The sequence below is a fragment of the Olea europaea genome, chromosome 12 (assembly GCF_002742605.1).
Source record: "Olea europaea var. sylvestris chromosome 12, O_europaea_v1, whole genome shotgun sequence".
NCBI lineage: Eukaryota > Viridiplantae > Streptophyta > Magnoliopsida > Lamiales > Oleaceae > Olea > Olea europaea.
This window is the reverse complement of record NC_036248.1, coordinates 27,898,828-27,912,686: the sequence shown is the minus strand read 5'-3', so window position 1 is coordinate 27,912,686 and position 13,859 is coordinate 27,898,828. Positions and strand designations below refer to the sequence as shown.

The window sequence follows — 13,859 nt, the reverse complement described above, 5'->3', positions numbered from 1 at the left end:
GGTTGTACAACTAGGGTTGACAACCTCCTCAAAAAAGGAGGGTTCACGACTTTTTTATTCATCGTGAGCCCCACTCTCATGTGTGTGGTTGTCAACCTCGATTGTACGTATAGCATGGTCTATTATGATTAAATATTTGTCCCTCATTAAAAACACACTAATGTAATTTTTGAACAAAAATCGTCATTAAGAATAAAATTTGCTAATTGACGGCAAGTTAAAAATAAAAATGCTATGAAAAAGCTAAGGACGTAAATGTGATAATGAATGAGTGTGATGAAATATGAACCTTTGCATTTAAAGGGAAAAAACAGCATTTTGAAAATAAAGTAGAAAAACAATTATGCCAAAAATAAATGGTGGCGGTATGGGGAGTGAGTGGGTGGCCTGAGAGAACCATGCAAAATCTGGCACTATAAAATGGCCATAATATTGTCTTACAATCTTACAAGACAACTGCTTCCTAACTGAAAAAACCTGTAATAATTCACAAATTCTACATCTTTAAACCACCCATTAGTTCATCGGGTGGTTTAAACTCTGCAACAATGGTTTTAAATTCCAACAGAGTGGAGCACTTTTCTGGCGGCGGCGGCGGCACCACAACCACCATAACAATTTCTGGAGATGCACTGCCGCCGTTGGAAACCCATGAAGTGTGCTTGCCACCGCACAGAACCACTCTTCAGAAACTCCGGCAGAGGCTCTCGGAAATATTTTTCCCCGACGATCCACTTCACGGATTTAAGAACCAAACATGGTTTAGAAAATTACTTTTTGGACTTCAGTATTTCTTCCCAATTTTCCAGTGGGCAACTAATTATAATGTCAAGCTTTTGAGATCTGATGTCGTTTCTGGGCTTACAATTGCAAGCCTTGCAATCCCACAGGTAAATCTTACCATCCTCAACTTTACTCTCTTGTTTGGTGGAGAGTTGGTGGATAGGACATTGTTCGGTTTGGTTGAATGCTGCTTGCCAAACATGCCCTCTACGGTCTTAGCATTGTGTGTTAGTGTTAGTTTTATGATCTTAATTCGTAAGGACACTTTTGATACAAAGTTTAATTATAGATTCATATATAAGAATAAAATCATACTGTCGACCCCAAATATATCGAGAATGAGGCTTTATTTATCGTCGTTTCACGTACAATTTTTTTTCTAGTTTTCTTTGAACTCTTAATGACTGTTTTTCTCATTGATGCAGGGGATTAGTTATGCAAAGCTTGCGAATTTGCCTCCTATAATCGGTCTATGTAAGTCAGTCTCAATAATCAAACCTTTCTCACACGTTGTTGAGTTCACATATTTGTTAGTTCATGCCGATTAATTTGAAAGCTTAATTTGTTAGAAATGCGACAAAATTATCCATTTAAAATCATATAAGAACTAGACTAAAAAAAATTATGTTGGGTTAATATTAAAAAAATCTCACATAAAATTTATTTTCACATAATTTTTTTTTTTAATAGAAGAAAAGTAAAGTTGGGCTAGAGGCTGGCCCAGACCCCAAATCCGCCTCCAATTCGATTAAATTTGTTTTACTAGTTTTCGTAAATGAATGATGATGAGACTTGAATTCGAAACCTAAAAGCTTGTAAAGCTATTAGAGATGAGACAAATATATTCATTCATGATATATTTCGTTGAAAAGATACAATAGTTTTAGATAGTATTAAATAAAAAAACTAAATAAAATCTTGTTTAGTGTACTATCTAGTCCTATCGAGTATATTAAAAAAGAAAAACAAGCAAATCATGTTCATTACACTATCTTCTTGTTCGATATTGTGTACCGAACATGAACGTAAAATTCGTCGTCTTACAAAGAATTGGTTCTTATGCAGACTCCAGTTTTGTACCACCTTTGATATACTCTGTTCTTGGGAGTTCAAGACACCTAGCTGTTGGTCCTGTCTCCATAGCTTCTCTTGTTATGGGCACAATGCTTAGTGAGACAGTTTCTTCTACTGAAGAACCAATTCTTTATCTTCAGCTGGCTTTCACTGCTACTCTTTTTGCTGGATTATTCCAAGCTTCACTAGGTTTCTTAAGGTACTCAATTATGATCAATTCATAATCCAATTCACGAACGAGTAAATTCATTTTCAAACTTCCATTACACTTTTAGTAAAGTTTTTTTTTTTTTTTAAATAAAAAATAAAATTAGTCTATACTTTATTTTGCACCTAATTATTTTATAAAAGAATTACTCATAACATTATTGCTTACAACTTTACAAAATGGAAACATCTTTTGGAAAAGTATTTTCCAAGAATCATTAACAGTGCGCACTAACAAAAGCTTGCTAAGAATGCTATGCCGTACACACCTAAAATAAATATTAGACAGAATAATATCAAGAAGGATTCTTGTATAAAATTCAATAAAAACAACGTAATATTTAGAATGAAGTATTCGTGTCCGTACGATTCGTTGTTGACATGAATTATGTGATTTCCAGGTTAGGATTTGTTATCGATTTTCTGTCGAAGGCAACACTACTAGGCTTCATGGCTGGTGCAGCAGTTATTGTTTCATTGCAACAACTGAAAGGGCTACTTGGGATAGTCCATTTTACGAGCAAGATGCAACTTGTTCCCGTGTTGTCCTCAGTTTTCCATCAAAGAAACGAGGTAGATTCTACCCGAGAGTCTTAGAAAAAGTACTTAAAAGTAACTTTTAAGCATAGTCAAACATGTTTATCAAAAACTGATCATTGATTTACATGTTGAGCAGTGGTCTTGGCAAACCATAGTTATGGGAGTTTGTTTTCTGCTCTTCTTATTGACAACAAGGAAAATCGTACGTCGTGTTCTTCATCTCTAGAGAAATATCCTAACCGTTCGTATAGATCAATGACAATTAAAATATTAATAATGACTGCAGAGCATGAGAAGACCAAAACTATTCTGGATTTCAGCAGCTTCCCCATTAGCATCAGTTATCTTATCAACAATTCTAGTCGTCTTCCTTAAATCCAGAGTTCACGATATTAAAACTGTAAGAAATGTTCATCGACTTAGTATTGTTCATTGATTAGCCTATATATTTGCACAGACTAATTCTTGAAATAACTGGTTATGTATATTTCTACAGATTGGGCACTTGCCTAAGGGTCTGAATCCACCATCGTCCAACATGCTATATTTGCACGGCCCTTATCTCGGTCTTGCAATCAAAACTGGCATTGTTACCGGAATATTGTCTCTCACAGTAAGTTGTTAATAAAATCTAAGCGTACTTAACTATATAATTAGGCTCTACAGAGTCTAACGTGTAATAACTCGTGCTGCAGGAAGGAATTGCAGTGGGCAGAACATTTGCGGCTTTGAAGAACTACCAAGTAGATGGGAACAAAGAAATGATGGCAATAGGTCTGATGAATATGGCCGGTTCATGTTCTTCATGTTATGTCACGACAGGTAACGATTCCTTTATTTTCAACTTCCTTTTCTTCCCGAACTCTTCATATATAAATGGCATTTTGATATTGGCTCGATTTGTCTTTACAGGATCATTTTCTCGATCTGCTGTAAATTATAACGCTGGAGCACAAACTATGGTGTCAAATATAATACTGGCGACAACCGTGCTTGTGACTTTGTTGTTTCTCATGCCCCTGTTCTATTACACTCCCAATCTCATTCTTGCAGCGATTATCATTTCTGCTGTGATCGGCCTAATCGATTATCAGGCTGCAATACGACTCTGGAAAGTCGACAAACTAGATTTCTTGGCTTGCATAAGTTCCTTTCTTGGTGTTCTCTTCATCTCAGTGCCTCTTGGTCTTGCTATAGCAGTAAGCCTTACTTCTTATCTCCTTGTAAAGCTTAAGGTGTTCATCTATCCAATGTTGTCCAGTTCAGCATGCCAAATATCGCATGTTTGTCTAACTTTAAATAAGAACATGTACGGATAAATTTCTCCTTTCTAACTTTAATGTTGAAAAAAGATATTTATTTTGAAAGTAACTCTTATACAGGTTGGAGTTTCGGTTTTAAAGGTTCTCTTGCATGTTACAAGGCCAAATACAGTTGTCCTGGGCAACATTCCCGGAACTCAAATATATCAGAACCTTAGCAGATACAAAGAAACTGTTCGGGTCCCCTCGTTTTTCATACTAGCTATAGAATCTCCTATGTATTTTGCAAATTCCATGTACCTACAAGAAAGGTTAGCAAAACTCAATTTTTTTGCGCGTCTGATCATCTGCTTAATCCAGATATCTAATGAAGTGAATAATCCTTTTTCACAGGATATTAAGATGGATAAGAGAGGAGGAACAGTGGATAGAAACCAACAAGGACAGTAATATGAAATGTATTATTTTGGATATGACAGGTTAGTCAAGAAAATTTGTAAGAGAACACAAGTTTTCTGTTCAATTACACCTGCAATTATCCGAACCTTGGCTATAGGCTGATAACTTTGTCTTTCTTAATCAGCGGTGACAGCAATAGATACAAGCGGTATTGATACAATATCTGAACTCAGAAAGATGTTGGAGAAACGATCACTCAAGGTAAGCCATCAGAAAACCGTGTTTCCATGTAAATTTTGACGTCCAGTTGAGTAACTCGAGCACCATTTTCATGTAGCTTGTGCTGGTAAATCCCATTGGAAGTGTAATGGAAAAGCTGCATCAATCAAATATCTTGGACTCCTTTAAATCTGAAGGGCTATATCTAACGGTTGGAGAAGCCGTGGCTGACATATCCTCTTCATGGAAAGCTCATCTCTAAGTCGATAACATGGGACATTAAGCACATGTCCGGTACAACAGCCTAAAGAACAAAATTAGAACTTATTTTTCAATTACCATCAGCTTTTTGTTAGCAACAGGGAAGATTGGAAGATCCTGCCATAGTGTAGGTTTGAAGGAGAGATTTTGCAGAAGTTGGGACTGATTACTTGTAGTGTAAAATTATATGCTAAGCTCCTTTCGGAAGAGAGAGAGAGCTCTATTTTAAATCCATTATTGAATTCTTATTGCAAGATTTAATTCAGTGGTGCAGTTCCATCGACCAAGTGTAAGCATACCGTTGCACCAATAAAGTGAAGAAAAAACGCACTATTTCCTATTCGGCTAAGCTGAAAAGGAAATAAATTGACGCCTAATAGATTTGGATAGGATCGATAGATAGGTCTGGCAAATTGAATAGTTGAACCATATAAAGTCTTATAAGATCCTAGAAGTTAATGATTTAAAATATTAAAACATAAAAAATAAAATTAACAACCATAAGTCAATAACCAACTAAAACAAACAATAAAAAATAAATATAAATTTTCACTTACTTTATAAAGGTCTACAAGGAGATTTTTGTTGTTAAAATAACAATTCAGGCATAACATTGAAAATTTCTGAGTTAAGTTATCTTTCCGAGCTTCTCTTCATGCAAATCAATCAAGAACGTCCAACCATTTTCCTGGTTGTGGACGAACTGCATCCTCCTTTTATGTTGTTAATTCATATCAATTGCAATAGTAATACATCTTGTAGCTAGCGTAATGCGATCCTAGTTCGATTCCATACAATCCTGGGGTGATCTTCAACTAATCCGAATCAGAATTTTGCATGCTATTTGAATCATTATACCTTTTCAGGATCCGGTCTGTGAATTTAATAGCTATGCTCGTAAGAGCATCTCCTCCAATGCAAATGTGAAATGTGAAAAATGTTACTCCACATCACTAAAATGGACATTTCTTCTCCAATTCATGGTGATATGGACAATGTCAAAGGTGGTGATGTAGAATTAAAGTAGGCAATGTCAAGGTGACCATTTACATTTAAAATCCCTGTCTAATAAGTAATAATACTCCATGTGCAAGCTTAGTACAAAATAGGGTAGGACTTAACACTACAAAAAAACAATATAAACTTCCTCAAAATGTCAGATTATCCATCTTGACATTCAAAACTGGTCACCCAAACAAGATATAGCAAATAACATAGGCATAAAGCCATTTTACATCATTCAAAATTTTCATTACTTCCCTCAATTGTACAGGGACAAATTCAATTTTTGAAATTGGTTGGGTTTCATGTCATATTTCAAAAACTTTAACCTGTAGCACATCCCAGCATGGAATATAAGTCTCTTGAATGGGTTCCAAGATGTGGTTCGAAAAGAACGCCGAATCGGTATCTTATGAGCTTCATTCAAAGTTAATTTGCAAGTTCCACACTGGTCAAAAACCTGCATTGATTTAAAAGACATACTCAAATAATTATGCTAACATATTGGGAAAATTGCATATTTGTGTCCGCAACCTGTTGCCCAATTAGCACGTTGGTCCATAACCTTTTATTTTAGTGGCACAATTAGTTCCGAGTGAGACTGTCTAAATCTCGGATAAATTCTCACATGGTGCTCACGGAAACACACTTCACTTCACTTCACTTCAAATTTCTAGGCACCTTATCAATTTGAAAACTAAGTCTAGCGTCATAAAGTTGGACATGCAAGGAATATGTGATTATTTAAGTTGACTTGGACGGTTTTCAGCACAGGGGATTGATGGCCACTGTTCAAGCAAAAGGTTGGAGAACAATAGTGCAATTTTCCCAGTTGTTTATATAAACTACTGAGGCAGAAAAACTACACTAGTTATGCACGTGGCCTAAAATCTGCATAGAATGAAATACTGATATTTATACCATCAAAAAAATGACACCCACCTTATATCAGTGCTCTACAAGGAAAATATTTTATTTTGTAAAAGATGAGATAACATGCCGGTTAGAGCTTCAATTATTTATTTATTTTTTCAAGAAACACGATTTGGATTTCAATGGCATTATTATTATACAAGGTTATACAGCTTCCTGCTTCCTTCAGCAGCGAGGAAAACATTTAAAATCTACTATATTTTTATAAATAAAAAACAATATTGCCTTATGATTAATTTCTTGGAACAGCAAGAAATTATAGGACATGGAAATTTAGTTACTGCCGATGTTTTAGCAGTACTGAGTTGATATAAAATACAAGAAACTCCTTAGATCACATAAATATGAACAATCAACAGCGCCTGGGAAATACCTGGGCAACAAGAAAGAAAAAGAATCCAGACCAAAAATATCTGTATAAATGCAGGTCCTTAATAAGTAGTAATTGTTGTCTAGAATGTCCTATTCAGTTGCCATTTTAATTTCCTTCTTTTTCTGGCAAGTTGAAGTTAGTCCTCCCTAATGAACTCTAGGAATCCTCAAAATCAATGAATGCCTTCAAAAAAGAAAAGAATTATTCACCAATAATGAATTGAATATCACATCAACTCTTAAATCTGAATAACACTGTCAAAGTCTTTTGTGCAACCATCTCAATGAACTACGGAGCACAACCAAAACTTGAATCCTTTCACAAATTCTCGATTTTCAGCTTTTTACATTGCACCGACTGCATTTCGGAATGGTTCCGGTCAAACCGGCCGGTCCAGTCCAATTTTTATAACATTGATTGCAACCATAAATTAAAAGTAATATTCAGTAGATGTCACATTTAAAATAATTTTCACTAAAATTGGGCTCGGCAGTACATCAAACGCTTCCCCCATAGCTGTTAAAAGTTAAAAATGCAGATTTGGATCTTAATCTAATGATCCAAAAACAAAAACAATCCCGATACCATAAAATATCTTAAGACCCGTGTACTTCTAAAATTATTAAAATATATTGAGTATTTGACCATTGGTATTGTTCTTGTATACTTTTAGGACCATGGACATAAATGACACAATTGAGAAAAATAGATCATCGATCAATTAATGCGAAAATAAACTGCAAATTACATAATGAGCAAAGGGATACACGGCAGAATAGATAAGCAACAGACGAGGAAAAAATTTGAGAATGTCCGAGAAGAAAAATGGCAACTTTTAAAAAATCAAGATAATGTTTTGACAAAATAAAATAAAAAATTAATGATTTCTAGAAGTAACCAATTAAAACAAAAAAGGATCTTACTTGAACGGGATCTTGAAGTAGGAATTTCGCGCATTTCCCGTTTCATGCACAAACAGTAACCTAAGAATGCCATCACTGTAAAGGCGGTAATGTTCACTACCCACCATGTTATTGATGAAGGCCAGCCTCCATATATGATACAAATGAAAAGGTGGATGATATAAAGGGTGGCTGAGAAATCTAGGCACTTCTTCGCCCTTTCAATCAAATAGACTAAATAAACAGCCCTGTTACCATATTTAAATGGAGAAAAGGATTAGACATATCATTTAAGAAGTTATACCAAGTCCAAGCTTGTTTAAATCTATGAGTCACGACTATCAACATTCATTGGGTGGAAATTCAGCACGTGTGAATTGCATATGCATTACATTTTAAAGGTAAAATGTCCATGTTAAAACAATCACATTCAGGAAAACAGAACCACACTATAAAGTTACCCGTTCCCCCTTCCTCTGTACCAGGTGTGTTTTTTTTCTCTATTATTTATTTATTTATTATTATTATTATTATTTGGTGGGGGGAGGGGTCTTTTTGTCCAAGCACCAGAGATTTTCTATTTACAAATCCCGAACAGCTTTACGTACAAAGCTTATTTTCTACGAGAATTTTCCACATAAGCTCCATCACGATAGATTGATCCTTAACTTTCATATAGACTGAACAATAAGCATAACTGTCTAAAATTAATGACAACTTAACAACCATGATATTTGAAATCAATACTATCATTCAATTGTTTGATATAGTCCCCCATAAAAAATAAGAACTTCCCTGTCTTCTTGTTCTATCGATCTAGTATCTGGTAGAGGTCCTAATAAATCAAACCATTTCTACAGTTCTTTAACATGTACCTTAATCTTTTTTCAATCACCCATTTCCAGGGCCACAATCTCATAGAATGATTCATAAATCAGCATATTCGGTAGTGATTATGAGAATTGATTTTTTGACCGTTAGATAAAAAAGTAAATCCCACCTGTGAGTGAAAAATAAAAAATGAAAGTTGACCATGTTAAGTAACGGTAAAAAAATTGATTTTTTTGTGGTGAAAAATCAGAACCAAATGGGGGCTATATCTCTACAATTTGTACAGGAACTATTCGCCATTTCGTTACAATAAGATAACTTACCAGAACTTTGTTAGTGCAAATGAAATAAAATATTCATGTACTCAAAAAGTCCATATAGTATACATAAAACAAATTTGACATGAAGTTTTCTTTCACATTATTTTTGCCTTTTCACATACATATCTTCATAATTACAGACTTCACTGATTTTACAACCCAAAATTGACAAAATAGAACTTCTTGCGTCTCTAATGTCTTGGGGCCGAGTTCCTGGCATGTTAGAAATTTCTAACATGCCAGGAAATTTCTAACGTGGCATGTCAGACACATATCCGTTGCGTGTCAAAAATTTGAAAATTACATTTAAGGAAAGAACACATGCACCAGCGCATCACAGATGTCAACTAACTTTCTTGCTGTACCAACAGGTTTCCTTATTAGGTCCTAATGCAGTTAGCTACCCTAGATCCACATGGAGTTACTATCTTCATCCATATTCCTTATTCCTTCCTACAAGTTCAACACCACTAACCTCAATATTCATTACTGTATAAAAAATTATAAAAAAGAAAACAGAAGCCAAGATTCTGAGACACTCTCTCACGTTTATGTCTTATCATTATGTGTTATTTGCCGCTAAATATTTGTTCTAGTAGCATATGAATTAATTTATTCATAGTTATTATCCCACCAGGTCAGGGTATTGTTCATAATTTGTGCCAAGAACTTTTGTAAGATTATAAGAATTCATCAATCTTTCCTTTTCGGAAGAAAGAAAATAAAATCAGCAAGAAAAATCTCATTGACAATCATATCTTTCAAATTTAAACCAGATTAACGCACAATACTCTAAGCAAAATTACTAAAGTAACTCAAGCATTCCGCTTTTAAAAATTTCACAGTTCAATCTCCACGCCACAGATATTTAACAAAATAAATATAAATAAAAAATAAATTTGAAATTCACAAACATACAGAGAACCTTTTAATCATTATTTCAAGAACACTTAAACAACCACATTAATTATCAACAGACTCATCAAATTTATTGCATCGCAAAAGAAGAACAAAAATTGGCACAATCGTAAATCTTACCCAGCAACGCAACTGAGAAATATTGAGGCAATGACGCACCACCCAGTAACTGTAGATGCAGTAACAATAGCATAATCAAAGAAATAAACCAGGCTCATTTTAGAAACCCTCGTCCCAACAAGAAGGGCCAAAAATACTCCGAGTGTCAGATAGTATAAACATTGTAGGCAAACGATTTGTGCAACTATTAGAAATGGATCCCACACCACCTTACCATAGAACATGACTTTGTTGATTTTTCTGTAAAATCCCCAAAACAATTCAAGAAAAAAAAAATAAAACTTTGTTGACTTCACGTAGAGGATGTCAAAAAATCGGAATCCTAATTTCTGCGGGTAGGCTTGGAGGTGAAACTCAAACGGGTCTGAATTTGACAAAGAAAATTCATATTTCCTTTTCGATTCACTGAATTGAAAATGTATTCTTTAGTAGATTGGAAATGAATTGAAAATTAATGCGTAAATCCAATCTAGAAATTGGGGGGAAATGGAATATAATTAATGAGTGAAATAAAAAAGAAACGATTTTCGTGGCCAAAGAGGAATTTCTGAAGCGCTGAACCAAATCCCAGAGAGATTAAATCCTGAAGACACGATTTTTCGTCTTCGAGTGATATAAATATATAACAGAAGACGCGATAAAGGAGCGATAAATCCTAGATCGAGTAACTAAAGAATTTGATATGGGTGAGAAAAATAACAATCGTGCTACGTCAGTACATTACTAGACTCAGTGATAGAATTTTATTTACATTTTATTATAATTCATCATCAATATGTCAATAGAATATTAGTCATCAATAGATTACGATCTTTAATCCCCGGAAACATCCAAGTTCATGTTAAGAATTATCTTTTAACCCTCGCGAAAAATACATCATTTCGAATTTTTGTGGAACACCAAGTTGAGAAACAACGTAATTTCATAACAATTAGACGTGTAGATCCCACTTAACATCTAGACAATTTTCATCATTTTAGAGCATAATTTTCAACACATCCCTTGTACACTTCACATAATTGTCATATTGATGTGTTTAAACCAAAATAAAGATGGGGAAGTCAACTGAGCCGTTTTCATCTAAACATCTTGCAAAATTACACAACAAATAGGGCCAAGATCCCTCGCCTACTCTTTCAGAGAACATATTCATTATTCACGATACATGAACTCACTATTATTTAGAAAATTCTCCACATAAAGAAGATGAAAGCCGATGGCAGCTAGATTCTGCGATTTGCAATAAATATGAAAAAATAGAGAAGGTATTGGGCTGTGATGCCAAATATAGTTGTGTGTCCAGCCCATTTGGGTAATGATGATATAATTGGTCCAACAGATACTACCCAGCCCATTGCCCAATAATTCAATGTTGAAAGCAGCTGAAACCCTGCCCAAACCTAATAACCTACGTGTGTCGCTCTGGATCCTTTGATCTACTTGACCTAACATCTATGGTGATGACCCATTATGATATGAACGAGGTCTGAGTCTGTTTGGCCCTAATTCGAGTCACTCTTTCTCTGCCTCTTCGTGATATTTCTGTGGAACCTTTTGGGTCTCTCTCTTCGTGACTTTGCGTCTTCTGCCTCTTCTCCTTCTTCAAGAATCTGGTGATTTAGCCATTAAACCACTGATTTTTTGACCACTGTGTGTGCTTAGAGTCTTAGTGATTCTTCGGCTGTGATTTGCGGAGAGTTTCCCGTTCGTGTTTGAGTGATTTGGGTCCATTGAAGCGACTGCCTCTGTGTTTGTGATTTGGGGCTGTGGTTTATGAGTTTTCACATTGTACAGACGGGTATAATGCGTGATCTGAGCCCAAATCGATGATAAACTTGATGCATTTGGTCTGAGAGTTTTCGGTCATTTGTTCAGTCGATTTTAGGTCTTTTTTTGTAATAGTGGTAACAGAGCCTCTTTAGGCCGTTCCAGTCCCTATCTCCGACGACTGGTCGTGCGAAATTAATTTTCACGATCGGATTTTTGGGAGACAAACAATCGGCTGAAACCCTAGATCTGTTCGGCTACGGATCTTGATTCGATTTACGGTTTCTTGTATTTTTTTCTTGGTGAACTAACATTGTTGTTGGCGGTTCTTGCAAAAAACATTGAGTCTAGAATTCTTCTTGGTGAAGTGGCTTGAAAGTAATTGGGCCTCCTGCGTGATACTCGATCTGTCGGTCCAATTTTCTAACTCTCTTAAGGTTTTTTAATTGAAATACATGATTTACTGCTGAGTGTCGTGAATTGGTGTATTTCTGGCATTGAACGTGTTTTGAAATTTTGGAATATTGCAGATATACTTTTAATTCAAAATGTTCTGCATGATTTTAAACTTTGTGATTAATTCCTGATTTCAATATAAAGTCTATTGATTAATCTTTGTGATTAATTCTTGATCCCTGTAGTCTACATGTTAATCTTTGTGATTGTTAATTGACAATTTGTCTTTAATCCTGTACACTTTGCACTGCACTACTGTGTACTTTGGGTTGAGCCTTGACCTGAGGTCTTTAAGCCTCACGGAATCCTGGTGAACCCAAGACACAACACTGCATTCTGAAGTGGTTGTTTATTCCTCTGATTGGTTACTATTTTTGTTACTGTTCACTGAGTTATATCCCCTGATTTTTTTTATACTGTGTGTGATCTGGCTGAACTTTAACCCTCAAAAGCTTTTCTTGAGTTGATTAAAAACTTCAAATGATAACAGGAACATTTGAACTTGGGGTTTTTAATGGAAAAGGGGATTTCCCCATTTGGCAGCAAAAAATGAGAGGGGTTCTTGTTCAACAGAAAGTGTCTAAAGCTATAACTGGTGAATATCCTGATACTATGACTGATGAACAAAAGACTGAATCTGATAATCTTGCCTATATTTTCATTAATCTTCACTTGTCTAATCCAGTCATTTGTCTGATCCAGTATTAAGAAAGGTTGGGAAATTGGATAATGCAAAAGCCTTATGAGATAAATTTGAGGAGGTTTATTTGGTAAAATCATTGTCAAATAAAGTATTTCTGTTGGAAAAAATTTTTAGCTTCAAAATTGAAATGTCCCGAGACTTAGATGATAATCTTGACACTTTTAATAAACTGGTACAAGATATAACTAATGCTGGGGATAAAGTATCTGAAGAATATAAGGTTGTAATTTTGTTAAATTTCATACCTGATGTGTATAAAGATGTTAAGACAGCTATTAAGTATGGTAGAGAGTCTTTAACACCTGAGATAGTGATTGATGCTTTAAGAAGCAAAGATTTGAAAGTTAGATGTGAAAGACATGGCAAGGAAAGTGAGAACCTATTTGTAAGAGGTAGATCACCGACCAGATCTAGTAATAATCAGGGTAACCAAAGTAATCAGGAAAATAATGCCTTTAGGAAGAAGGGAAAAGGTAGACAAAGGTCAAAGTCTAGAAATTGTGCTAGAAAATGTTATGGTTGTGGAAAAACAGGGCATTACATCAAAGACTTTTTAAAAGGAAAAATGAGCAAAGAGAGGTTAAAAATTGATGAATGAAATATTGTTGAGCCTCTAGGTGAGGGTACTGTTGATGTCTATGTTGTGACTGAGTCCTCATCTGATTTGAACTCTGCAAATTATGCAGATAATTCAAGTCAGAGTGTAGAGTAGATCTTAGATTCAGGTTGTACCTTTTATATGACCTTTAGAAAATATTGGTTGCTTGATTTTAAGGACTTAGATGGAGG

The 13,859-nt window shown here is 35.0% G+C and overlaps 2 protein-coding genes across 3 annotated transcripts; one reads left to right on the top strand and one right to left on the bottom strand.

Annotated features, from left to right (window-relative positions):
* Positions 1 to 548: 548 nt before the first annotated feature.
* On the top strand, positions 549 to 5,028 carry LOC111406275 (probable sulfate transporter 3.4). The gene is made up of 13 exons (XM_023035610.1): positions 549 to 890; positions 1,209 to 1,257; positions 1,849 to 2,056; positions 2,466 to 2,637; positions 2,741 to 2,806; positions 2,891 to 3,004; positions 3,101 to 3,217; positions 3,300 to 3,426; positions 3,517 to 3,803; positions 3,987 to 4,177; positions 4,260 to 4,345; positions 4,450 to 4,526; positions 4,603 to 5,028. The coding sequence occupies exons 1-13, from the start codon at positions 549 to 551 to the stop codon at positions 4,744 to 4,746; spliced, it is 1,980 nt and encodes a 659-aa protein (XP_022891378.1). The 3' UTR covers positions 4,747 to 5,028.
* A 701-nt stretch (positions 5,029 to 5,729) lies between these two features.
* On the bottom strand, positions 5,730 to 10,822 carry LOC111406277 (protein SYS1 homolog). Of its 2 annotated transcripts, none has more exons than XM_023035613.1 (3): positions 10,145 to 10,822; positions 7,977 to 8,203; positions 5,730 to 6,243 (listed from the first exon to the last, which is right to left on the bottom strand). In XM_023035613.1, the coding sequence occupies exons 1-3, from the start codon at positions 10,366 to 10,368 to the stop codon at positions 6,239 to 6,241; spliced, it is 456 nt and encodes a 151-aa protein (XP_022891381.1). In that variant the 5' UTR covers positions 10,369 to 10,822; the 3' UTR covers positions 5,730 to 6,238. The 2 variants fall into 2 exon arrangements, with proteins under 2 accessions (XP_022891381.1, XP_022891380.1); XM_023035612.1 differs by having other exon boundaries at positions 5,730 to 6,207; positions 10,145 to 10,820.
* Positions 10,823 to 13,859: the final 3,037 nt, after the last annotated feature.